Raw genomic sequence first — 27748 nt, 5'->3', positions numbered from 1 at the left:
AAAGCTTTGCAGTCTTCCTTCCCTGGAAGCAGTCTCTCCCTCTCTTATTAAAACAGAATGATATTTGGAAACACGACCCATAGCCCATAATAAGGTTCCAAGGATTTTTAAATACACTCTAGGGTATCTCTGATATTACTTTACAGCTGACTCCATCTGCTCGGGCACATTTCACCTTCTGGCTTAAGTTCTTTCCTGTGTGTCTACTGTGGGGTGAGTTGAGTTCCTTCATATATCTCAACTCTGCTGCAAGTGAAAGTTAGTACCTTTGGGCATGTGTGGGCAAGGCATAGCTCCATCCCGTGGAGGATGCTGTCTGAATTACAAACCACAACAAAAGAGGCACACGACCTCTTTAGTCTTCATTGTGGATGGGTGGCTGCCTGCAATATCTGTGGGAAACTTTGTTATGCAGCAGGTGAAAGTGAAAGTGAAATTATCAGTCACTCAGTCGTGTCCGACTCTTTGTGACCTCACAGATTGTAGCCCGCCAGGCTCCTCTGCCCACGGAATTCTCCAGACAAGTATACTGGACTGGGTAGCCCTTCCCTTCTCTAGGGGATCTTCCTGACCCAGGCATCGAACCCAGGTCTCCTGCATTGTGGGCAGATTCTTCACCATCTGGGCCACCAGGGAAGCTGACGCAGCAGATGAGGTGAGTATAAATATGAGGATATAAGAATCAAAGTAGCTGTAATGCAAGTAGACATAATAGCTGTAATGTAAACAGATGCAAAGAGATGTATAAAGAGGAGGATATAAGAATCAGAAGGAGGTAGTATCTGTAATGCAAACAAATAAAGACACGGGAGGCTGCAGATGGGGAAGACAGATTGAGGAAGCCTGGCCTCACGCCGTGCCTATAGAAAAAAAAGTTAGAGCTGTCTGTCGAAAGACAGTCCAAAAAGTGGCTTTCTTTTCTTCCCTCCGGTCTCAAAAATTTATTACTGAAATTCAGTCTCTGATCACACATGTGAAAAAGTGATTTAAAAACCACAGGGAATTCTAGATGACACACAACAAACATCCTATAAAAGGCTTAGTTAAGATCCCAGGGAGACTCCCCTGGGGGTCCAGAGGCTGAGACTCCACATTCTCAATGCAGGGGGACTGGGTTCGAGCCCCGGTCGGGGAACTAGATTCTACCTACTGCAACTAAAGACCTCGCTGTCTGCAGCTAACACCCAGCACGGGCAAATTAATTAATTTGAAAAAAAGCATCCAGGAATATAACGGAAATCCCAGGACCAAAAACTAACAGGTAGTTGGAGTCTAGAGAAGGCACCTTCCCTATGGGATTTATAAGCTCAGCTAGGCTTTGGCTTTTAACATCGTGTCAGGCGCAAGGGGCAAAGTCACAGACTCTTGAAAGATGAAGACTGCTGAGCCTAATATTTATTCAGCTTCATTGGAAGTTGACCAGAAGAAAATTCAATGCCAAAGGAGGTGAAAAGGGAGCATGTGTGACCTTGATCTGGGCAAGGAATTATATGACGACACAGCTGGCACTGAAAAACCATGGGGAATGGACAGACCAGCCAATAAATGATTCTCTGATGATGGGTTGGACAAACAGAAATAAGATCGTTCCCTATCTCACAGCAGCCACACAAATCAATTCAGATTAAAGGAAGAGCTAAATGTTTAAATGTCCTGAATATTCATTGGAAGGATGGATGCTAAAGCTAAAGCTCCAATACTTTGGTCACCTAATGCAAAAAAACTGACTCACTGGAAAAGACCCTGATGCTGGGAAAGACTGAGGGCAGGAGGAGAAGGGGACGACAGAGGATGAGATGGCTGGACGGCATCACTGACTCAGTGGACATGAGTTTAAGTAAGCTCCGGGAGTTGGTGATGGACAGGGAAGCCAGGTGTGCTGCAGTCCATGGGGTTGCAGAGTCGGACACGACTGAGCGACTGAACTGACATGTTTAAAGCAAAACAAAGCCTGACAAGACCAACTGCCGCTGAACGGTGAAGTCGAAAACACTCTCAGATATTGCTCACGCCAGATAAATTGGTGAAAGTACTCTGGAATGCAAGTTTGTCACTATTAAAGTGGCGATACCTTTCTGCTGCTGCTGCTGCTGCTAAGCCGCTTCACCCCTATGGACTGCAGGCTCCTCTGTCCATGCAGATTCTCTAGGCAAGAGTACTAGAGTGGGTTGCATTGTCTTCCTCCAGGGCAATCTTCCCGACCCAGGGATCGAACCCAGGTCTCCTGCGTTGCAGGCAGATTGTTTACCACTGAGCCATCAGGGAAGCCCCATTCTTAGGGACACACCCTAAATATATTTTCACATGTGCAGAGTTCACATGGGTATGAGCTAATATGCAATGTGCAGAGAAGCAGCACTATTGGGGGTTGAAAAATATCAGAAACAAACATCTCAAACCTGCAAGCATTAGTTTCTATTTCTCTGTAACAAATGACCTCACATTTAGTGGCTCACTCAACACTCACTGATTATTTCACAGTCTCCGTAGGTTAGAGGTGTGGTGTTGAGTAATGTAATGTGTGTGTGTGCTCAGTCACATCTGAATCTTTGTGGCCCCACGAAAGGTAGCCCACCAGGCTCCTCTGTCCATGGGATTCTCCAGGAAAGAATACTGAAGCAGGTTGCCATTTCCTGCTCCAGGGGATCTTTCTGATCCTGGGATTGAACCGGCATCTCCTGCATTGGCAGGTAGGTTCTTTACTATTAATGCCACCTGGGAAACCCCTCGAGAATCTCTAGTTGTGGAATGTGGGCTTAGTTGCTTTGCAGCATGTGGGATCTTAGTTCCCTTACCAGGGACTGAACCCACATCCCCTGCATTGCAAGGCAGATTCTTAACCACTGGACCACCAGGGAAATCCCAAGAAGTGTGGGCGGGATTTAATTTGGTTCTCTGCTCAGAGTCTCAGAGGCTGAAATCAGGGAGTAAGCTTGGCTGCAGTCTCATCTGGAACCTGGGGTCTTCTGCCCTCGCTCTGGTTGTTATCAGAATTCCTCTCCTGTGGATGCAGGCTTGAGGGTTCTGCTTTCTTGCTCAGAGCTTCTAGAAGCCACCCTCAGGTTCCAGCCACACGGCCTTTCACAACATGGCAGTTTACTTCTCCAAAGCCAGTTGGAGACCCTCTCCTGCTTTGAATCACCCTCTTCAGGAACAACCCAGTCCCTGGAATGAGGTCGGGCCCACCCAAGATAACCTCCTTTTTGACTGACTTCAGTTCAGTCCCTAGTAACTTATTCACAGGAGAGAAAGCCCGTCACATTCACAAGTCCTGCCCAAACCCAATGGGAAGAGATTATGGAGAGAGTCAGGTCTCTTGGAGGACCATTTTAGAATTCACCTGCCACACAGAAGAATGGGAAAATTAATTGTGCACAGCCTATGAGTAGTACTCTGTGTGTGTGTGTACATGTGTCTATACAAACATATATATTTTTGTTGTTGTTACTGTTCAGTCACTAAGTCACCCGACTGTTGTCTGAGCCTTGTGACCCCATGGATTGCAGCCGGCCAGTCCTCCTCTGTCCTTCACTGTCTCCTAGAGTTTGCTCAGTTTCGTATCTGTTGAGTCAGTGACGCTATCTAAACATCTCACCCTCTGTTGTCCCCTTCTCCTTTCGCTTTCCATCTTTCCCAGCATATATGATGCAATATAGAGTTGCATATTATACCCCAAGAGAAATACATAAAATATAGCTACATCATGTATATCACTCATATTGGTAAATCTCACAAAGAGTGCTGAGCCAAAAAAGCTCAGCAGGAGAAACAGTCCAGTATCAGGACACACAAGGCAAACTGAAATTACACAAAAAGACAGATGAGTCTCAGTGGATGCCTACATATGAACTAAAAGTGTACAGGGATGAACAAACATCGAGTTCAGAAAAGTGGTTCACCCTGGGAAAGGGGGGAGAGAGATGAGGGCACGGTGCTCCAGGACTTCAGATCCATTGCTAGCCTGCTTTTTTTTTTTTAATAAGATGATTTATTGATTTATTTTTGTGGTTGCTCCACAAAGCATGTGGGATCTTAGTTCCTCGATCGAATGCACACCCCAGACTGGAAACTTGGAGGTCTTACCCACTGGACCATCAGGGAAGTCCCATTAATCTGCTTTTTAAACTGCATATGGCCACAGATGAGTACATCTTATTATTCTCTATATACCTTTGCATGCCTCTAATAGATCATGACAAAAATGAAAAAAATACATGGAAGACTGTAAAACAATAGAAACAAATTAATAGATTTCAACAATATCAGTTGAACTAATTATCCCTTTGAAGATAAACCCCAAATGTATGAAAAATGTAGTCAAATCTTGCAAATGTTGAAAAAAAATGAAGGGACAAGTTGTTTCTTCAAATTTCTCAGTAATTCTTTCAATGCAAATAAAAGCATGATTAGCCATTCTGGTGGTGAAAGAAAACAGGAAAATTAATTTGTAATTAAGTGTTTAATAGCATTTACTTTTTATATTGTATAACTACTTTGGATATGATTTTATAAGTGAAGATTCAATAGAGCAAGTAATTAGCATTTAGAGAATGCAAATTAAGAAAACTTATATCAAATAAATAATATTAAAATTCAAGTTCCCTGGGGAGAATGGATACACACACACACACACATATATATGGCTGAGTCCCTTTGCTGTTCATCTGAAACTATCACAACATTGTTAATTGGTTATACTCCAAAAGAAAAAGTTAATAAAAAGAAAGCTGGATGATTATTCTTATTCAAATATAATTTGCAATTGAATTAAATTTGGGGTCTGACTTGGCAAAAAAAGTTCAATTACCTGTATTATGGAGGGTAGTGTATTATTATTTATGAATAAAAACTAGGGCTACTTACTATTATTTTAGTAGGAAATTAAAAGGAATAAAGATATCGATCTGGTTAAAGATCTACAGTGGGTGTTTATTCCAAGTATTTATTATTATTATTATTTTGATTTTTTGTTCATCATGGATTTTTTTTGCATTGATTTTGACTTTTGTTTATTTTTTGGCCATGCCCTGTGGCATGCGAGATCTTAGCTCCGCAACCAGGGATCGAACCCATGCTTCCTACAGTGAAAGTGTGGAGTCTCAACCACTGGGCTGCCAGTGAAGTTCCCACTGCAAGTAGTTTAGCAACATACTAAAATTGGTTTGTATATTGAGTGGAAGGATAAACAGAACAAAACCGTAGTCACTCCACTGCTGCTCTGCAAACAAGTTCATCAGTACCATCTCTCTAGATTCCACATATACCAAGTCATATACAATAACGTTGCTTTTCTCTTTTGACTTATTTCACTTTGTATAATAGGCTCTCGGCTGGCACAGGGCAGGAAGGAGAGGGTGGGCTGAATGAAGAGTAGCGTGGAAACATATACATTACCGTGTGTAAAATAGGTAGCCAGTGGGAATTTGCTGTATGCCCCAGGGAGCTCAAGGGGGACTCTGTGATGACCTACAGGGGTGGCATGGGGTGGTAGGTGGCAGGGAGGTTCAGAAGGGAGGGCACATATGTATACCTATGGTTGATTCATGTTGATGTATGGCAGAAACACAATATTGTAAAGCAATTATCTTCCAATTAAAAATAAACAAAATTAAAAAAAAAAAACTGCAGTGAAACTGTGCACAGAAGCTTTGGTCAGGCAACCAGGAGAAAACGCCAATTGTTTTTGTCTTTGCTACAGAAAGCTGGGTGGCAACCTGCCTAGAGTAAGCTGTCTCCTGACCTGTATGGGTTGTTCCTTCGGGAAAAGCTAATCTAATTGTTCTTATAATACAACCTATTAGTCCCAACAAAGGAGGAACGGCGGGATACTGCCTCACAGCAGGACTTAATCTCGTTATTTCTACTTAGCCAAGTGTTTGCTTGGTCCAAATTAGAAGAGAAAGTTATTGGCTTGAGATGACAAAGTTGTTTTATTAAATTTCATCAATATGTCATTTTTTTTCTCACTGGAAACATTCAGGCTCCTCTCCATATCCAGGGTTTTTGCTGAGGCTCCACTGGCTGTTTCCTCTCTGCTTTCCAGTGTTACACATCCCATGACACAGTGGGTTTTGTTTTTTAACGCTTCTCTACTTATTCGGCTGTGCCGGGTCTAAGTTGCAGCATGTGGGATCTTTAGTTGCAGCATGTGCAATTCTTAGCGGGGGCATATGGGATTTAGTTCCCTGACCAGGGATCAAACCCGGGCCCCCTACTTGGGGAGCATGGCGTCTTAGCCACTGGACCACCAGGGAAGTCCCAACACAGCGTTAATAAGTGCTCTGGGAGGTGTCAGGAGGGGAGATCACAGTGCTGCCAACTTCAAGAAACTTGTAATATAAGTAGAGGAGAAGAGATTTCGCATGCGTGTTGACAGAATGCGACAGAAGGAACCATAAAAAGAGGGAAAGCAAGAGTCCAATATGTGCCAGGCCCTATGCTGGCTTCCTGGCAGGTCCCATTTGAGCATCTTGGAAAGAAGCTGGGGCCCAGCTGCTGCTGGGAGAGAAAATAGTCACCAGACCCCATCCTTCCCTTCATCTATCTACATCCCCTATTTGCACAAGACATACAGGAGCTTTAGAGGCAGAGATGAGAGAGAAATCCTGTTCAGGTTTTGGGGCTCAGCATTGTCATAGTTTCTGGGGCTGTCCCCCCAGTATCCATTTCTTCCTGCTATGATGAATCCAAGACAATCACTTTGACTCCAGCCATCGTGCAGGGATTGTTCAGTGGTGACCAAATGACCCAATCCTGCTGATGAGAGAGATGACAGCCTGTTTGTAGGGTGGGGTATGGAGGTTGTGGGGGAGAAGGTACTGGAAAAAGTGATGTTGCTTCTAAGGAGGAGACCTGGGCAGAGACGATATCCTTTTTCTTCGAGATTTTTTATCATGAAGCCCAGAAATTGTGCATCCGTTTTGTTCACACAAAGATGTCACACAGAGAAGGAAACCACATTGGTTTACTAGGGTTGCTGGTACCTAAAACTAGGTGGTTTCAAACAATGGGAATTTATTCTCTCATAGTTCTGGAGGCTAGTAATCAGAAATCAAGCTGTTGGCAGGACCATGCTTCCTCTGAAGCCTCCCTCGGAAGGGTTTCCCTTGCCTCTTCTGCGTTGGGCTCTTGCTAGCAATCCTTGGGGCTCCCTGGCTTGCAGATGCCCTGCCAGTCACACGGCCACCTTCCCCGTGTGCTTCTTCACACCGTCTTCTCTCCGTGTATGTCTGTGTGGGTGTCAAACGCTCCCCTTTGTATAGAATATCGGCCGTATTGGATCAGAGTTCACCCTAAGGACCTTGTTTTAACCCGATTACCTCTATTTCCAGATAAGGCCACATTTTTGGGATCCTGGGGGTTAGAAATTCAGCATGTCTTTAGGGGCACGTAAGTCAACCCATGACAACACCTGAGAGAATTTCCATGGAAGATTCAAGTCCTGGCTTCCGAAAATCTACCTAATCTCTTGAATTTTGTGAGATGAATTTCCTCATTGTTTAAGTCAGTTGGAGTCAATTTTCCACTACTGGCAGCCAAAGCATTCTGACAGAATTATGCAGACATTGCTGATGGGAGGAGGGTGAGGGGCATGATGGAGGCTAAGTGGGGGTTCCCAGGGCTGTGGACAACAGCGAAGAAGGAATCTGTCCTGCTGAGCTGATAAGGCGTGGGTTTGTTTTGCTCCAGCATCACTATTCATTCTTCATTCAAACGTCAATTCACCAGCTACCCTGTGGCAACGGTTGTGCTGAACATGGAGGATTTAAATGAGCAACATGGACACCATCAGGATGGACTTCCCTGGTGGCCCAGTGGTTAAAACTCTGAGCTTCCACTGCAGGGACTGTGGGTTTGATTTCTGGTTGGGGAACTAGGATTTCACATGCCTCACAGCATTAAAAAAAAAAAAGACAGACGCCATCTCTGCCTTTGAAAGGGATGCTGGAGGAAATCCTGAAATCTGAGTCCAAAGAGGTAAGTGGGGCCAGAGATGAAAATATACTGAAAACCCTACTAAAATGTTTGTTATCTTGAGGGAAAGGAGGATCTTGAAACATTTTAAATGGGAGAATGGCATGAGACAATTCATACCTAAGAAGGTGCAAATTTGCAGTTTTAATGCAAATGGAGAATGAGTTGCAGTGTTAGGCAAGGAGACCCATGGGGAACTGGCGGAATAACACTAATCCCTTCAGCATCCTTTCAGTTCAGGAAGCACTGGGTTTTCCACGTGGGTGGAGCTGCATCAGAGGGTCAAGGCACTGGACAGTCACTTAGTTTGCCCAGGATGCTGTTGTCTCGCTGTCCCTCTGTCCCTCCAGGGCGCTCTTCCTGGGATTTGGACGGGAAACCAGCTTTCATGTCCACGTCAGCTCCACTTACAAGCATCTCACAGCAGGTTGCTGGAGCCCAAGATACAATCAGGTCCAATTAAATCAGGGTTTGGTTTTACATCTAGTCCTGTTTCCCAGGAGAGACTATATCTGCCCTGGATGGCTGCGTCAAGGTCAACTTCCAGAAAACAGCCCGAATAATGACCTTTCAGGCACAAATGCTGGGCTTCCCTGGTAGCTTGGTTGGTAAAGAAACTGTCTGCAACGCAGAAGACTGGGGTTCGATCTCTGGATGAAGAAGGTGCCCTGGAGAAGGAAATGGCAACCCACTCCACTATTCTTGCCTGGAGAGTTCCATGGACAGAGGAACCTGGTGGGCTACAGTCCATGGAGTCGCCAAGAGTTGGACACGACTGAAGTGACTTAGCATATACCTCAACACCCAACCACTGAGTACTGAGAGACACATCTCATGAGCAGCAAAGAAAGCAAGACCACAGAAATCAAGCATAGCTGTCTTGTGTTTATAACCATCTTTCTGGATCCCTTCCTATCAGGCAAGTGTTACCAGTGGATGGTACTTTGACTTGGAAAGATAATGACTGCTTTTTGTAATTGCAATACATTTCTTGTAGAATTTGATTATGTTTTGGGGATTTAACTCTTAACTGCATCCATATGCAAGGAGAAAGCCAGTCCCTTCCTGTGTCAACACTGTCAGCTGCTGGATGACTGATTAGGGGGCTCCCTAGTCACTGGCTGCTTTCATTAAGACGGTCACGGTAATCAGGCAGAGAAGCACAATTGAGTAATTGGAGATCTGAAAATGCAATGCTCCTTGATTACTATTATAGCTAGAGAAACAGAGAAAATCCCAAGGGATCTAAATCAGCTTTGTCTTTAATACTGAGCAGCCTCTGTATCATGCCAATTTCAAATATATTATATAGGATGTCACTTTTTTTTTCTAATGCTTTCTAAGCCCAGGGTTGGATTGTTTATATATTATTCAACACACAGAATACAATGAGCAAAATACCATTTTTGCCTGTATTTTAAGGTTTTTTGATGTGGACCATTTTTAAAGGTATTGAATTTGGTACAGTCAGTACTGCTTCCATTTTATTTTTTCACCATGTGGCATGTGGGACCTTAGCTGCCTGACCAAGGATCCAACCTACCCCCTCTACATTGGAAGGCAAAGTTTTAGCCACTGGACCACAAGGGAAGTCCCATTTTTGCCTATATTCTAGAGCCAAAAAAAAAAGTTTAAAGTATAATTTATCTGGTGTCTTATGGGAACCCACTCCAGTATTCTTCCCTGGAAAATCCCATGAACATAGGAGCCTAGTGGGCTATAATCCATGGGGTCACAAAGAGTCAGATACCACAGAGTGACTGAGCGCAGCTAGAAAGTAATGGAGTGGGAAGTATAGACTCTTATCCACGATGATTTCACATGCAGGCCCACAGCTCTTATTTTCAACTTCAACATTCAAAACATTTTGAAAATATCCAAGGGTGTTTTGTTGTGTTTTGCTGGTAGCTCATTTAGTAGCAAAAGTCTGACCTGACCTATGACTTATTTATGGTATTATTTATCCTTCTTTGTCTGAAGGCTGATGTTCTGCTATAGAAATATTAACGCGTTCGTTACAGGGGGCTGATTCAGACTGCTCTGGAGTGAGATATCATCCTTAAAATATCTGGAATATTCTACACTCCAAAAAGAGGTCTGGGGTAAAGGATATAAAATCGGTTATGTGAAATGGGAGGAAAGGGTGAAAAGTGAAGGTAAATTATGAAATTAAGATAGGTCTGTGCAATAAATAAATATAGGCTGTTTCCACTTAGTACCCCCTCACCCAGAACAATGGCTGACCCTTAGTGAGGCCTGAGGGATAGGCGGTGAAGGCAGACAACAAAGATGGCGGTCTGCTCTTCGTATTTACCCCATGAGGGGGCAGCCTAGGACCAGCTGGCCTTGATGACAACAGGGTCATCTTTGCTTGCATCCCTCTGTCCCTGGAGGAAGAGCAGACCTTCCTGTAGGGGAGTCTGGTTCCAGGCCAATCCTAAGCGGCCCAACCATGGGCAATGACCAGGCTTTGCCTGGAAGGTCCCTGCGGGAGGGAAGCTGCCCTGACCCTTGGTCTCAGGCACAGCCCTGCACCGCAGTCTCCGGAGGGAGTTTCAGGGAACGAGACAGGCCCCCAGGCTGCCTGCTCAGGTCGCTGGCTTCCTGGCCTCTCCTTGGAGGGGCTTCTCAGGCGGTGTTCAGCACTTTTCCCCACCTTGACTCAGCACATTCTCACTCCCAGCCTTTCCTCTAGGCATGCCCTCCACCCTCACCCCCACTCCCTGGCCCATAGAGGGCAGGAGCTTTGTTTAGGACTCCCAGGCAATGCCCAGACCCCTCTCTCCCCTCCACACAAGGGCTGATCCACCAGCCCCTCACCCTGCCCTGCCCAGTGGGCAGAAGGGGACCTGGGCAGCCACACCGACTCCCACCTGCTGCCTGCACTGGGGTGGTATGTGAACCAAGGCTCGCCGTGACTTTGGGCTCACTGTCCTACAAGACCACCTTGACAACTGACAGCTCAACACATGCCTAAGGGCAATCCCAGCACCGGGGCCGTGCAACCGCCTCTGGAAACCGCCTGCCACCCTTCTCCTGACCTCGCACCATCTTTGTTGCCCGCTCCTTGCACTCTCTTATCAACGTTTAATCACGATCATGCTTTCATCCACTTAAGAGGCTTTATGTCCTCCTGTTTGCCATCAACTGTTCTTTCTCCTTTAAGTTCTGGAACAAGACATGGCTCACTTCAGACCTTCAGCACATGACCCGGAAGGAACACTATTCTCTGCACTTCATCCAGCTTCATCCTGCTCTTCTTCACTAACCTCCTGTTCCAGGAAATCCAGAGTCTTTATGGATTTTTCCACCCCTGGTTATGCACCTTCCCTCTGGGTTCCCAGTGTTTGCCTTTATCAAAGCCCGCCATGCTTGATATTTGCTTAGCAATTACCTGCTTTTCAACTGGAATTCCTGAAGACTGGGAACTGAATTGCATTTATATCTCAGGATCGCCAAGACTGCCTGGCTCTTGACAGACCCTCAATAGATGCTTGACGATGAGTAACACATTTAGCACAAGATTAAAAAAACAAACAATAACTCAGAGTTTATTAGTCTATCTGTTAAGATTAAAAAAAAAAAAAAGAACCCAGCCTATATTAGTCTATTCATTATGTTACAGATAACTTTACCCTTAAAGCTTTTTTTTTTTTGGTATGTATTATTTGTTGTTCTTACCCCGAGACAATTCTTTTCATATAACAGACCTTACTATTTCAGTTTATGGTGATAAACTTTGCCTTGGTCATTATATTTTTTTCATATTTCTAAATCCTCATAGAGTTAAATTTCAGGGTCCTTCTGATTAGGGAGGGACTGATTAGTTTTTTTATTGATTGATTGTTTTTTAACTTTCTTTTCTTTTTTTTTTCTTTTTTATTTTTATTAGAGGCTAATTATTTTACAATATTATATTGGTTGGTTTTGCCATACATTGACATGAACCTAAGTGAATACATACATTCAACCTAAGTGAATTTTAATGAAAATACAGAGATATGAGCTAGATGATCTTTTAAAGACAGCTCAAATCTGAAGAGTTTATGAAATTTATATATTGAAAATCAAAATTCTCTTCTAGATTATGCCTGACATAAAATATATTACATGAACTGTAAAACAGATTTAAAATGTTATCTCTCACAAACACATAGAAGTAAACTTCAAACACTTTAAAATTAATAATTTAAAAATTCTGCTATATCTTCATTTATAGGTACTAAGAACCCTATCTTCCACCTTTATTGGTTTCTGCACCTTATTCTATTAGATTGTTTCCAGAATTTTACAACTGACACATAATCTGACAATGCTGAAAATGTGCTCAGACACCTGTATTCTGTAGAAGAGACCACTGGGAATATTAAAATCGAATTACTCCAAGTTATAAAAAAGTCAGTATTTTTTAAACCTCTGCTAAAGTGAAATGACTTTGACATTAAGCATTATTACTAAAATAAGAATAACTGAATTACACTGACTGCATTTTTTGTTCTTACCCTTGGAAATGTCGTGAATCTATCCAGCTCTTCAACAAAGCAGAACATCTGCAGACTAATTGCTGACATAACAATCAAGAGGCTGGCAGTAAACACAACCAAGCTCCCAAGCTTTTTTCCAGGACCAAAGATCTTGTACACAAAATCTTCTAATGCAGGTGAAATTTTAATAAGCCGAACTACCCGAAGAACCTGTTGTGGGAGAGAAAAACACACACACTCGACCGTTAACACTGAATCTTAAATAAGTTCATACTAAAATCTCATTTTTTATAGCACTCTATAAAATCGCATTTTCCATCTGAGTATTTAGTGATGAAACACTTTAAGAGCTAAGATATTAGCCTAGTTCAGTGCCTGCTGTACAATAAGAACTCAACAACTCCCAAAAGAATGGAGGCAGGAAAATGGTGACAATTCACTGTTTTAACATATGCTGTGATAATTCAAAGTGGCATTAATTAACACTATTGTTGAAATAAAGCTGACAATTTTTCCTAATGTTCAAATATCAAAGAAAACATTAGTTCAATATTAGCTATATTCATTGTCATAAAACAGCCCTTCCTAGGGATTACTGTACATTCATAAAGCAATTTTAAAAATATTTCCATCAGGTAGTCTTTATTCATGGCTAGACTGTTACCATAAGACCCATTCTATCCTTCCTTTAATTAACAGAACTTTCTGAATTTTAGCCTAGCAATTAGCGACCCAGGGTTATATGCTGCATTTTCTAGCCCCACTTACAAGTGTGACTGGTGGACTAGGTTCAGACCTATGGAATGTGAAAGGAAGTAATTTTTACACCTTATTTTTTTCTTTACTATTTCAAGTGTTTTTGTTCTGAGCAGTTGGTACAAAATGTGATGACATGTGTCTTATTCCGTACAGTTTGCTCTGTGCAAGCGCTCAACCTCTGATCTGGCTACTTCTGTGGATTTAATGACCCCTCCATTCACTTCACTGTCCTATATCCTTCTTGCTCTCACTGGCAATTGAGTTTTGGCATGCGCATTTCTAGACTTCTTTGAGGAACTCCAGATTCAGACATGCTGGGATGTAGACTGAGTCCATGGTCAGACAAGGCGGATTACATGGGAACAAAACAGGAACCATGAAATTAAATAAATTTGGCCTGGACACTTGTTAAACTGTCCTCTACCTAGGCAACGAGAACAACTGGAGTTGCCCATTTGAATCAGAAATAAAAGCCTCATATAAAAGGTGACAGCTTCAAACCAACCCAATAGGCTGGCTTTCTGGATAACCACAGGGATCAGGGGGCTTCCCTGGGGGCTCAGATGGTAAAGAATTCGCCTGCAATGCAGGAGACTTGGTTTTGATCCCCGGGTCAGAATGATCCCCTTAGAGAAGGAAATGGCAGCCCATTCCATTATTCTTGCCTGGAGAATTCCATGGACAGAGGAGTCGGGGTTGGGGTGGGGGTTCAGTCCATGGGGTCACAAAGAGAAGGACACAACTGAATGACACTGGAGACAAACACACATCAATCTTATCCAAGCCCTGTATTCTTAGAACTTCCTTATTTTTTTTTTAGAACTTTTTAGAACCTTGTGCTTAGCTGGTTATCTAAACACACACGTTTACATGTTTTGAATATATATGCAAAAACTCCCACACATAAGTAATTTTCTCATTCACTTAAAAAATACTGTTATGTGCCAAACATAATTTGTTTGGACAAAATAAGATTCAATGGGTATTCCTATTACACACTAAGTGTTGATATAATACAAAGGCACACCTCTTAAGGGTATATCTATAAGATTAAAAGCATAAGTGAAGTGAAGTGAGTGAAAGTTACTCAGTTGTGTCCGACTCTTGCGACCCCATGGACTGTAGCCCGCAAGGTTCCTCTGTCCATGGGATTCTCCAGGCAAGAATACTGGAGTGGGTCGAAAGCATAAAGTAGAATATAATTAAAAGTTGAAGTATAAAGTACAGAAAAGTAACATTTTTCAACAAGTCTAAGATGCCATTGATTTTTTTAATGCGCTGTTAAGAAATTGAAAATGCTGCTGATTAAAGTATAACACATCACTGATTATGTGGCAGATCCCAGTTTGAAAGTGTTAGTCATTCAGTCACGTCTGACTCTTTGAGACCCCTTGGACTGTAGCAGTCTGCCAGGCTCCTCTGTCCATGGGATTCTCCAAGCAAGAATACTGGATTGGGTTACCGTTTCCTTCTCCAGGTGATCTTCCCTACCTGGAGATGGAACCGGGGTCTCCTGCATTACAGGCAGAATATTTACCATCTGAGTCACCACGGAAGCCAGATCCCAGTTTAGAGATGTTAAAATAGGAAAACTGTGGCATAAATGAAAGATGATAATTGGAACAGTAGTTCAAGATGGTTCAATATCAATAAGAATGGGTATCTTTGAAGGCTTCTCAGGAGAAAACAGAATACGGTAAGGAAAAGGAAATGCTTTAAAAGCTTATATTAAAATTTTTACACAAATAAAAACACGAGTTCGGATTTTTTCCAGCAACCCTAGCTTGCTAATCCTCCTGATTTTCCTTTGGCAAATAATTTCTACTCTGCTCTTAATCTATGAGGCCCAGAAGGGACTCCCTGACCTCCACAATCCAGGCTTGGCCAGAGTACTCACAATGACCTCAGTCATCAGAACTTCTGTGGGGCCTAGAAAAAGTATCCCATGTTTAATCTCCAACTGGAATTACTGTAAGAGCCACGTAAGTCCCAAGCTTCTAGGCACCTTCTTTGCCACCACATGGAGAAAGACAGCTTAAGCATTATACCAACACAGAAAAAAGGTGGGGGGAGAAATGGACCGAGTCCCAGAGACACCATAGTAACCTCTGAATTGACCATCTCTGAAGTCACACTTATCTCCTACCACCAGATTCTGAATTAACAGGAACTACTGGTGGGCTATAGTCCACGGGGTATCCAAGAGTCGAACACGACTGAAGCGACTTACCCTGCACACACACTGACAGTGAATCTTACTCCTGCTGTCTGCAGAGCACTGTAGCTGCGTGTCTAATCAACTAATGGACAAGTGTTTAAAGAAGCTGACAAAATGTAGATTTCATTCATGCTCATTTAAAATACTTCCCAGGTGGCTCGGTGGTAAAGAACCTAACTCCTCCCAGTGCAGGAGACACAGGAGAAATGGGTTCGATCCCTAGGTCGGGAAGATTCCCCTGGAGAAGGAAACGGCAACCCACTCCACTATTCTTGCCTGGGAAATCCCATGGACAGAGGAGCCTGGTGGGCTATAGTCTGTGGGGTCGCAAAGAGTCAGACTTGACCGAGCGACTGAACACCCACCCACCACACAATACACACATAAAGAAAAAAATTTATGTGAGAAGTAATATTGTTCAAACTAAACATTTATACCACAGGCATGTTTAAGCGACCAATTTTTTCCACTATAATTTTTAACATGGACTTTCAAACCAGAGCATATTACACTTGGGTCATTTTTGCAAATAACAAACAGCTTTATCATAAGAACTATTAAAACAGTGACACTCATATTAACATCCAGAATAATAATACAAAAAGATTTACATATTTATCAGACTTATTTATTCTCAGACATAAATGATTCACTATCTAATCGTTAAGCAGCTGAGTCCAGGAAAGTTCACAGGAACAATTTAACTGATCTATTGCTCACAGTACCCTGTGTTTTCTCCACTTGAATTAAAATCATATTTAAAAGACTGCCTAAGCAATTCTGAATCTTGTCCCAAATTCTAATGAAAACAGCCTATGTACATCTGTGCGATTTTGATAAATTAATATTTCACTAGCTGGAAGAAATAGAACTTAACACAATTCCCACACTGGTGATTTGATCAGCGTTTTCAGAGGGGGTAAGCCTGCATTGTGGCAAGGCAGAATCCTTATTGGTGACTCTAATTACGCCTTTCATTTTTTTGAGGATAAGTGTGCTTTTCACTCTGTCTACCCAATAAAGCCTTTGGATTCTGTATTAAAACAGATACGAAATAAAGTACACCAAACATTCAAAGATAAGCACGGTAGGACATTTTGTGGTTGTTCTTAAAGCATATTTTCTTGGTCACATTTCTAAGTCTGTCACTAAAAGTCACCCTGCTGATTAATAGTGAGATATTGTAAAAGTTGGGTTTCCCAGGTGGCAAAGAATCTGCCTGCCAATGCAGGAGCCTGGCCGGCTACAGCCTATGGGGTTGCAGAGAGTCAGACATGACTGAATGCATAGCCATGGCACGACTGTAAAAACTGCATGATTAAGAACATGAACTACTGCGGGGAGTTCTCTGAGGCTCCAGTGGTTAAAATTTCCCTTCCAATGTGGGTTCGATCCTTGGTCGGGGAGTAAAGATCCCATGAGCCCCACAGCCATAAAACAGAAACAGAATAGTAACCAATTCAATAATGACTTTAAAAATGGTCCACATCAAAAAAAAAAAAAAGTCTTTAAAATAGAAGAATGTGAACTATGAGATTAAACTTCTTGGGAATGAGTTTCCACCATTTGCTGGTTATGTGATCTTTGGTGAGTTACTCAATCTCGAGGGACAGCAGTTTACACGTATATTCTCTATCTACCAAGAAACAAATGGAACCATGCACTCGGCAGGGTGTCTGCACACCCTAGGTGCACAAAAAATGCCAGCCAGTGTCCTCACCCTGCTATGTCAGAACCAGAAATGAAAGTGAAAGTGTTGGTCGCTCAGTCGTGTCCAACTCTTTGCAACCCATGAACTACAGCCTGCCAGGCTCCTCTGTCCACGGAATTCTCCAGGCAAGAATGCTGGAGTGGGTTGCCATTCAGTTCTCCAGGGGATCTTCCGGATCCAGGGATCGAACCTGTGTCTTCCGCACTGCAGGCAGATTCTTCACCATTCTGTAAAGATTCTGTGACTTTCAGTGGGACAATACTGCCTCTGTTCACTCCATCAAGCACACGTTCCCCTCAAGACAGGTGTCACGTGGTTCTTTCTACCTGGAATGCATCCCCCACAGACCTTCTCAAGATTCGCTCTTTCTCTGCCCCAATGTCCCCTCTTCAAAGAGGGCTTCCCTGGACAAACTTAGCCAAAACAGCACCCTCACCCCACAGCTTCTCCTTTTCACCCTGCTTGCTCCTTCTGAATCGCATCTCCAGCACTCCTGTTCCTTTCATGTACTTGTACGTGAAATGTTTGCCATCTAGAATGCAAGTTTCCCAAGGTGGGGATCTTCTCTGTCTTGTTCACCTCTCTCCCTCAAGGTCTGGAACTGTGCCTGGCACATAGGAGGTGGTTCGGAAATGCCACCTGGATAAATAGATGGGTGATACCAACTCTCAGAGAAAACTGATAGAAGCGAGACGTTTTGCACACAAAGACTGAAGGCGGGAGGAGAAGGGGACGACAGAGGATGCGATGGTTGGATGGCATCACCGACTTAATGGACATGAGTTTGAGCAAGCTCCGGGAGTTGGTGATGGACAGGGAAGCTTGGAGTGCTGCAGTCCATGGGGTCAGTCGGACACGACTGAGCAACTCCACTGAATATCAACTCTCAGAGATGATGGATAAAAAGGGAGACATTTTGTACTCAAATGTTGACTTTGTTTAAACATGAAAAATGTGGCATCCACTCTGGGAAGAACTGCTGCCAACATAATGAAGCAAGGTCAGCTTCGATGAGAAGCAAGCGTGAGGACCAACCAGGGAGACCAAAGTCAGCCCATAAAGAGCCAATCTGTTCAGGACAGCGGGTTCCCCATCTGTGAATCTGCAAAAATCCCGAAACATCTAAGCTTCTTGAGAGACTTATCTCTTCGGCACAAAATAAATGAAGCAGTGTCTAATGATCTCATTAGAAAAATATAAACTTGGCCATGGATACAGACAGACAAATGAAAATCACTCAACTACTAACAAAAAGTTAAACTATTACAAATTATATAGGCATTAACATTGTTAACTTTGGGAAGTTCCTGGCGGTCCACTGCTTAGGACTCTGTGCACTCACTGTTGTGGGCCTGGGTTCAATCCCTAGTTGGGGAACTAAGATCCCACAAGCTGCATGGTATGGCCAGAAAAAAAAAAAATGCAAACTTCACTGACCAGGCATTATGTGACCATTTCTATAGCTATATGTCTATATCTATATACAACGATTAGAGTCACGCATACCGATTTTAGATATTTTGTGTAAAACAAACTAGAAGAAAAGAACCTAGAGATGGTGACTATTAACAATTTGTAATAATTGGGGTTATTTCTTTCCAGCCATTTTTCATTTATAGGTATTTTATAAACATATATAAACCACATATGTTTTTATAGGCTGGATTTGTAGCTATACCTGATATATACTTTTATACTGTTTTATATGTAAATAAAACAATCATATCTTTAAGTTACTATGTGAGCTCAGTCACTTCAGTCATGTCCGACTCTTTGTGACCCCATGGGCTGTAGCCCACTCGGCTCCTCAGTCGATAGGATTCTCTAGGCAAGAATGCTGGAGTGGGTTGCCATGCTTTTTTCCAAGGGATCTTCCTGACGGAGGGATCGAGCCCACATCTTTTATGTCTCCTGCACTGGAAGGTGGGTTCTTTAGCACTATTTTCATCATAATCATTTTTGTGGTCAAATTTCCATATGACTTACCAAGCTATTCCTCACATTTATCACTTAAACAGTTCCCATTTTTTTCTCTCATCAATAATCCTAGACTAAATATCTTTGTCTGCAAAACTTTGACCTATTTGTAACTTTTCAATGAAAAATGATCTGAGAGAAATGCTAACAATTTTAAAGCAAGCCCTGAATATATTTTATATGGTATCCTTGCTGAAAGAGGCATCAATGTCTTTCTTAATTTGGTTAATTTAATAGGTTTATAAAAAAGGTATGTTGTAGCTTTGACTATGAGTCATATTTTCTGCAATTATGTACAATGATTCTCTAACATTAGGTACTAAATGTGCATGTTGATTCTGTGAATCTAGACAGCAGTGCCCAAGAGCATATAATGACACATGCTTGGAAAGCATATTTTGTATCAAGAGTTTTAAACATGTATGTCTCCTGCCCCAGCCATCTCACTTGTGATAACCAAGCCTGAGGATATAACCCAACAAGTGACAAGGGATTTTCGTTCAAAGATGTTGACAGCACTGAAAGCTCGAACCACGATGCCCTCTGTGAGTTTAATATGCTTGGCTGTGATTACTGGAGACTCAGCTTTTTATGTGTGTTTGTGGGGTATGTTTTTCGTTTTTGTGAATTGTATTTTCATGTCTTTCTTCTAGGTATCAGAAGTATTCAGTTACAGGTTGCAATCCGGCAGTCGAAGTTAATACTGCTCTGAATATGACGGCTTCGGTATCACCAATAAATAAGTTTGTCAGTGAAGTTGGAATGCATTTTCTTTCATCTAACGAATCAGAATCTTCTTTCTCTGCATAGTTTCTTTAAAATTCTACTGCCATTTAATTCTCCAACTCTTTAAAATATCTATTAAGAAAACAATGCAACTTCTGATATTTATATGATAAATTATATAAATGGCCAAATTTTCACTCAGAAGATGACTATATTTGAGATTTTTAAAATTAGGGTATCCAATATACATATATTTTGACCAAGTATTTAAAATATCACTCAGCACATGGCTATTGTTCAACAAAGCATTTAACATTAATACTCATTTTTGTTTACTGAACAATTATGAAGTAATACGATTCAATATAATGCACTTAAAACAATAGATACCCAGTTATTATAAAAGAAAAATTACAGATATTATAATTTAATCATCACAAAGAAATTTATAGGCATTTTTAAATAATAAAGTATGACTATACTCTGTAAAGGTAAGTTTTATTTTTTATTATTACAATTTTAAGTATTGTTGAGCAAACAAATTTAGGCTTATTAAGAAGGGAGATCTACTCTTAGAATTAAAATCATAAACTCATATCAATTTCAAAATTTAATATGCATGCTCAGATAATAATACCTATATGAATATAAAATATGTATGTCTATTGCACTGTGCTAACTTTTTATGAACTGTATGAAAAACATCTCTATTTATTACTATGAATTTTTAGGAGTTTATAAACAGTAATTTTTTTTTTTTTTGCCATGCCACGAGACATGTAGTATCTTAGTTTCCTGACCAGGGATTGAACCTGTGCTCCCTGCAGTGGAAGTACAGAGTCCTAAACACTACACTGCCAGGGAAGTCCATTATATTTGATTTACTTCATTTATTTTTGGTTATACCAGCACACGTGAGATCTTAGTTCCCTGACCAGGAATCAAACCACCAAGGAAGTCTCCACGGTTTATGAACGTGCTATTTTTGGCATTAAAGATGCCACTGAGCCCATCTCAAGTTTGTAGTTACTAAGGTTGTTGTAATATCTAGTTGTTAGAATGCATGTATGTTCTCTGGAAAGAAAATAATTCTAAAGAAAAACAGGCGTTATGTGTATTACCTGAAAGTATGTGAATTGAGAATGATAAAGGTCTGGATATACATGAAGAGTGGTTCCAATTACGAGTAGCAGCTCGAATTTGTGGAGAGATGAGCTAATATATCCAGTGAATCCCAAACACCATATCTTCAGAAGTGCTTCCAAATCAAAAAGTACTGTAAAAGCCACCTAGAGGAAAACAGAGTGAAATTAAAATCAACCCGCAATTTATTTCAAAATATGTCATGTGTTTGTTAGTGCATGAATTTTCACTACTGGCATAAAAAATGAGAAGATGTTATATAAAAATCTAGAATGAAATTTTATTAAAAAGGTGGTTTTAAAACACACCAATTAGAACATCACAGACCAAATGTATCTTCAGTGATCTGAGAAACACGTAAACGTATTAACTGTTTCATTCACTTCCTCTAAATTTTCAAGACCTGTACTTAGAGTACTCCTCCCCCTACTCCCCACCCCAGAAAGAACTGGTTGACCAGGCGACATGAGGTATCTTATAAATTTGGTACCCCTTTAAATCAACTTCTCAGTGGACATTTCCCAGACCTGAAAGTAAAGTGACTTTGAGATTCAATCCCGTGTGGGCGGGCACATGCTGACTGATTTTCAGTAAAGCGCACTCTTTTTCTATTCTTCTGGAGTCAGGATTATGGCTTAAGTTTTCCTCATGGTTTCCTTTTGAGGGAGGGACATTTTCCTTCTCTCACAGAGATAAAGACCTCATGCGTCCTGATGCTATATAGCCCCGCCTTGTGTTCAGGATACAGCTCTTAGTATGGCACTTTCTAGGTGATAAGAACATGCAAACACCCTCAGGGCAGCTACTGGCCCTAGTGTCCCCTGGGAGGTCTGCATTCACATCAAAACATTTTTTTGACCTTGAGAATATTCCTCTAATTTTTGCATATTCTGCTAAGCATTTTAAATGTTTTAATATTTTAGGTGTCACTCTTAATAATTTTATAAATGATTTTCAGCCACTTCTGGGGACCACGTTCTATGTGTTTCCTAGAATCAATAAGCTATTTATTTTGTGTTTAAACATGATCATATTTTCTATGATTTAAAAAAAATCTTGAACCTTCTTTGCCCCAGTCTGTAATCAACCATTTCTCCTGTAAGGGCATATTTTCTATGATTTTTGACAGGAAAATTTAGCCTTCTCACATTTAGCGTGCCAAAGTTATACCTAGTCTTATGTTTTTAGTTTATTGTGTGTCATTGACATTTATCTTTTAACTTTTTCTTGTCTTTTCTGGCTTGGGCAAACCGTTGTTAATGTCTTTTTCCTTCCTTATTTAGACTCTATTTTTCTAATCTCCCAGCTTAATGTTCGACTGTCATATATTAATCTATACCTTTTTATTATTGCATCCAAATTAAATAATTGCAAGCTCCTCTCCTGCACAAAAGGTCTTGCTCACTCTTCCCTCACACCCTTGCTGCTGCTGCTGCTAAGTTACTTCCGTCGTGTCCGACTCTGTGTGACCCCATAGACGGAAGCCCACCAGGCTCCCCCGTCCCTGGGATTCTCCAGGCAAGAACACTGGAGTGGGTTGCCATTTCCTTCTCCAATGTGTGAAAGTGAAAAGTGAAAGTGAACTCGCTCAGTCGTGTCTGACCCTTAGCGACCCCATGGACTACAGCCTACCAGGCTCCTCCATCCATGGGATTTTCTAGGCAATACTACTGGAGTGGCTTGCCATTGCCTTCTCCGTCCCTCACACCCTTACCAACCTACAAACTGCATAGTATCCATCTTTCACCCCCACTCCTAGTGATACCACACCTCTTCCTAAATTTTGCTTTCTCGGAGATCATCCACCAAAGTGGTTTTTTTTTTTTTTGCCACACTACGCAGCTTACACGACCTTAGTTCCACAACCAGGGATTGAACTGTACCCTCTGCATTAGAAGCTCACAGTCTTAACCACTGGACTGCTAGGGAAGTACCAATTCTAGATTCTTGAATAGTAATTATTGCTTTTTTATCGAGCCCCACGTGGAGCCAGTGGTAAAGAACGTGCCTGTCAATGTAGGAGATGCAGGAGACATGGATTCGATCACTGGGTCAGAACCATGGAGGAGGGCATGGCAACCCATTCCAGTATTCTTGCCTGGAGAGTCCCATGGACGGAGGAGCCTGGTGGGCTACAGTCCATGGAATTGCAGAGTGGGACAGAAACGCCTCAGTTTAGGAGCATTTTCTTCTCTCGTTTATTATTACTCTTCCATTCCCTTTGTCCTTCAGGGACTCCTATTATTCCAAAATCAAGTTTAGACTCTTGATTTTCCCTCTTGATTTCTACCATTTCTTTATTTTTGCCCACTCTTCTCTCATGTAATTAGCTCCCATCAGCGACCATGCCCTTTTCAGCTCATTTTTTGGAAAATGTTAGTCAAAGTTCAGAAGGTCTGTTTTTTGCCTTAATTAACTATCTTTGAGACACTGGGCGGGGTGGGGTGGGAGGACTCTCTCTTTGGCCATCCATTCTACTTGACTAGGAAATTTCTGTACATATTCATCTTGGATTTCAAGTTCCATCTTCAGTTTCTGAGTCCCTTTGTGCGCAAATATTTTTCTTTGCTTGCTCACTGCTATATGTTTTGCTTATTTGTCTTTAATGCTCTCAGCAGTGGTGAGATTATTTTTGGTGATAAATGACCTAAAACCCTACGGCCCCTTGGCTGGGCAGCAGGGGGAAGGCAGGAGAAGGGGACCGCCAAGGATGAGACGGTTGGATAACATCACTTCCACAACGGACATGAACTTGAGCAAACTCTGGGAGATGGCGAAGGACAGAGAAGCCTGGCGTGCTGCAGTCCATGGGGTCGCAAATTGCACACAACTTAGTGACTGGACAACAGCAAGAAGGAAGAAGCTGCTTTGTGTCAGGATTCCATCCCAGGAGGGTGGAATCCATTCCGGGGAGTAATTCAGCTCTTCGGGAGATTCCTTGCCCGGATCTCAGAGATCAACAGGGTTCTTCTGGGTCTCCCGGGACCACAGTTCCTCTGCAGGGTCGGCCTCATGTGGCCAGAGGACCCAGATCCTGGCCACAAGTCCCAACAAGAGGCAATTAATCTCCAGCCCTGGCTTCTCAGCCTGGGCCCCACAGCACAAGGAGGAAGTCCAGCAGCTGTCTCCTCCTCCAGGCATCTTGGCAGAGTCGTGGAGAAACTGAAACTCCATGGGTCCACTTGAAGGCTTCCTGCAGCATGGCTCGGCAGCTGTATTAACAGAGGGAGCAGCGGCCAGTACCCAGGGTCCACCTCTCCCTCACCTGTATTTTCAGACTTTCATTACAAGTGAAGGAACCTAATTCATATCAAAGTGACCTTTTCTTTTTTCTAATTTTTTTTTTAAATCAGGGAACTACCAATAAATGCCTGAAATACATTTGAATAGATTGCCTAATTATATATAAATACAATTAACCACTTTACTAACTTTGCATTTGCTATCAAAAGACAGATGGAACAATCTGTTTAAATGATCATAATTTATAACAAATATGCAGTTGGATCCCTGTGCATTATTATTCGCCTGGTGGGAAAACCATGTGCTTTTCAAAGCCACTCAGTTCAGTTCAGTTCAGTTGCTCAGTTGTGTCCAACTCTTAGCGACCCCATGAACCACAACACGAAAGGCCTCCCTGTCCGTCACCAACTCCCGGAGTTCACTCAAACTCATGTCCATCGAGTCAGTGATGCCATCCAGCCACCTCATTCTCTGTCGTCCCCTTCTCCTCCTACCCCCAATTGCTCCCAGCATCAGAGTCTTTTCCAGTGAGTCAACTTATCGCATGAGGTGGCCAAAGTATTGCAGTCTCAGCTTTAGTATCAGTCCTTCCAATGAACAACCAGGATTGATCTCCTCTAGAATGGACTGGTTGGATCTCCTTGCAGTCCAAGGGACTCTCAAGAGTCTTCTCCAACACCACAGTTCAAAAGCATCAATTCTTCAGCGATCAGCTTTCTTCACAGTCCAACTCTCACATCCATACATGACCACGGGAAAAACCATAGCCTTGACTAGACGGACCTTGGTTGGCAAAGTAATGTCTCTGCTTTTTAATATGCTATCTAGGCTGGTCAAAACTTTCCTTCCAAGGAGTAAGCGTCTTTTAATTTCATGGCTGCAATCAGCATCTGCAGTGATTTTGGAGCCCCCCAAAATAAAGTCTGACACTGTTTCCACTGTTTCCCCATCTATTTCCCAAGAAGTGATGGGACCAGATGGCATGATCTTCGTTTTCTGAATGTTGAGCTTCAAGCCAACCTTTGTACTCTCCTCTTTTACTTTCATCAAGAGGCCTTTGAGTTCCTCTTCACTTTCTACCATAAAGGTGGTGTCATCTGCGTATCTGAGGTTATTGATATTTCTTCCGGCAATCTTGATTCCAGCTTGTGCTTCTTCCAGCCCAGCGTTCCTCATGATGTACTCTGCATATAAGTTAAATAAGCAGGGTGACAATATACAACCTTGACGTACTCCTTTTCCTACTTGGAACCGGTCTGTTGTTCCATGTCCAGTTCTAACTGTTGCTTCCTGACCTGCATACAGGTTTCTCAAGAGGCAGGTCAGGTGGTCTGGTATTGCCATCTCTTTCATAATTTTCCACAGTGGTGTTGCGAGGGGGCATTAGAGGGCAGACACATTGAAATCATAATCACAAAAAACTAGTTGATCTGATCATATGGACCACAGCCCTGTCTAACTCAAAGCCACTAAAAGGCACTAAAAATGATTTAGCAAATTATTATGTGATATGTGATAATGCATAAACAACCATATTCCTAATGATTTTCCTACTAGATTTCCTACTAGAACTCCTGATTCCAATTCTCCTGGGAGCAAATGCCTTGGTTACATTGTCTGTGAATGTTCATGTTAATATAACATGAACACTGTTAACACTGTCTGTGAATTGTTCCGTTCCGTTCTGTTTAGTCGCTCAGTCGTGTCCGACTTTTTGCGACCCCGTGGACTGTAGCCTACCAGGCTTCTCCGTCCATGGGATTCTCCAGGCAAGAATACTGGAGTGGGTTACCATTTCCTTCTCCAGGGGATCTTCCTGACCCAGGGATTGAACCCAGGTCTCCCGCATTGGAGGCAGACGCTTTAACCTCTGAGCCACCAGGGAAGCTGGCATCCCATTCTCCAAGAAATAGTATTAGTCCCAAAGTCCGAAAATTTCATGGAACAGTATGATACATAAAAATATGTTGAACTTACTCGTAATTATGGGTTATTCTGGCAAAGGGGAGAACTATGTCAGGAATTGCAGAAGGGATTTAGGAAAATTAAGTTGCCAGTGTCAGTTAGAGGGTTTAGCACTGGATTTCAATTCAGCAGAAGATAAGGGTTTGGAATAATCAGGGCAGAAGCAGTGAGGAGGCGATTTTAGTGAGCTCCTTTCAATGGATGGCTCCAACCTGAGTCAATGAACTCAACACCGACAGCTGCTGGACAGCGTGGAACTTACCAGCCATAGTGCTGGCCATACAAAAGGAAGGGGGCTGGCAAGTTATTTGCAGAGTCCAGTTACATGGAAGTGCTCCCCCAAAGCATCATCTAAGCATGTGCCCAATTCAGAGGTTTACTGCAAACCTTTTTTTTAATTTATTGAAGTACAAGTTGATTTACAATGCTGTGTTAGTTTCAGATATACAGCAAAGGGAGCCAGTTTTACATATACATATATCCATTCTTTTGAGATTCTTTTCCCATATAGGTCAGTACAGAGTATTGAGTACAGTTCCCTGTGCTATACACACAGGTCCTTATTAGTTACCTATTTTATATATAGTAGTGTGCAAATGTCAATCTCAATCTCCTAGTTTGTGTGTGTGTGCGTGTGCTGTGCCATGAAGCACGTGGGATCTCAGTTCTGCGACCAAGGATCGAACCCATGCCCTCTGCAGTGGAAGTGTGGAGTCTTAACCACTGGACCGCCACGGAAGTTCCCAATCTCCCAATTTATCCCTCCCTCACTTCCCCCCTGGCAACCATAAATTTGTTTTCTACAGCCGTGATTCTATTTCTGTTTGCAAATATGCTCATTTGTACCATTTTTTAGATTCCATGTGTAAGTGATATCATATGACATTTGTCTTTCTCTGACTCACTTCACTCAGTATGACAATCTCCAGGTCCTCTGCAAATCCTTAGCAGTCAGCATTGCAACCTTTGGGAGTCTCCCCTTCATTACCCCTAGTCTGGGAGCACCGCTGACCTTGGCCCCTAACTCGGCAGGCCTCACCCTGAGAAGGTCACAGTAGGACCTTTCCTCTGTCTCAAATCCTCAGAGGACATTATACCATCAGTGAAACTTGCCTTTTTAAGAGGGAAGGCACGATTTTCCAGGGGAAGATACTAAAACTTTTCCTAAACACTGTTGCCACGTTACTTGAAGAAACTTGAAAACAATACAAGAAAACACCAAAATATTTCTTTCTTCTTACAATTTTTCCTATATCAGGGATTTGCAATCTTTTTTAACCACCCCCTGAGCCTTTTTTTCTTTACCAACTGAGCTATCAGGACCTACCGCACAGCATAGTTGGTAAAGAATACGCCTGCAATGGAGGAGAACCTGGTTCAACTCCTGGGTTGGGAAGATCACCAGGAGAAGGGCTAGGCTACCCACTCCAGTATTCTGGCCTGGAGAATTCCATGGACTTTTTAGTCCATGGGGTCGCAAAGAGTCAGACACGACTGAGCGACTTTCACGTTCATGAGCCTTTTCTAGATATTTTGTTTCTAATCACT

At 42.3% G+C, this 27748-nt stretch overlaps 1 protein-coding gene across 2 annotated transcripts in view; it reads right to left on the bottom strand.

Moving 5' to 3' along the window:
* The window catches only part of NALCN (sodium leak channel, non-selective), a 270915-nt gene that overhangs the window by 140893 nt on the left and 102274 nt on the right, over window positions 1-27748 (bottom strand). For both annotated transcript variants that reach the window (XM_055426858.2, XM_088842841.1), the window contains 2 exons: window positions 20971-21138; window positions 12477-12668 (listed from right to left, as the gene is read on the bottom strand). In XM_055426858.2, coding sequence (XP_055282833.1) covers window positions 12477-12668; window positions 20971-21138 — 360 coding nt within the window. The remainder of the gene's footprint in view (window positions 1-12476; window positions 12669-20970; window positions 21139-27748) is intronic.

This window comes from Moschus berezovskii, chromosome 13, assembly GCF_049115385.1.
Source record: "Moschus berezovskii isolate FMDL1 chromosome 13, NW_MosBer_1.0, whole genome shotgun sequence".
NCBI lineage: Eukaryota > Metazoa > Chordata > Mammalia > Artiodactyla > Moschidae > Moschus > Moschus berezovskii.
Note: the sequence above shows the minus strand (reverse complement) of the source record. Positions and strands in the feature narration are given on the sequence as shown.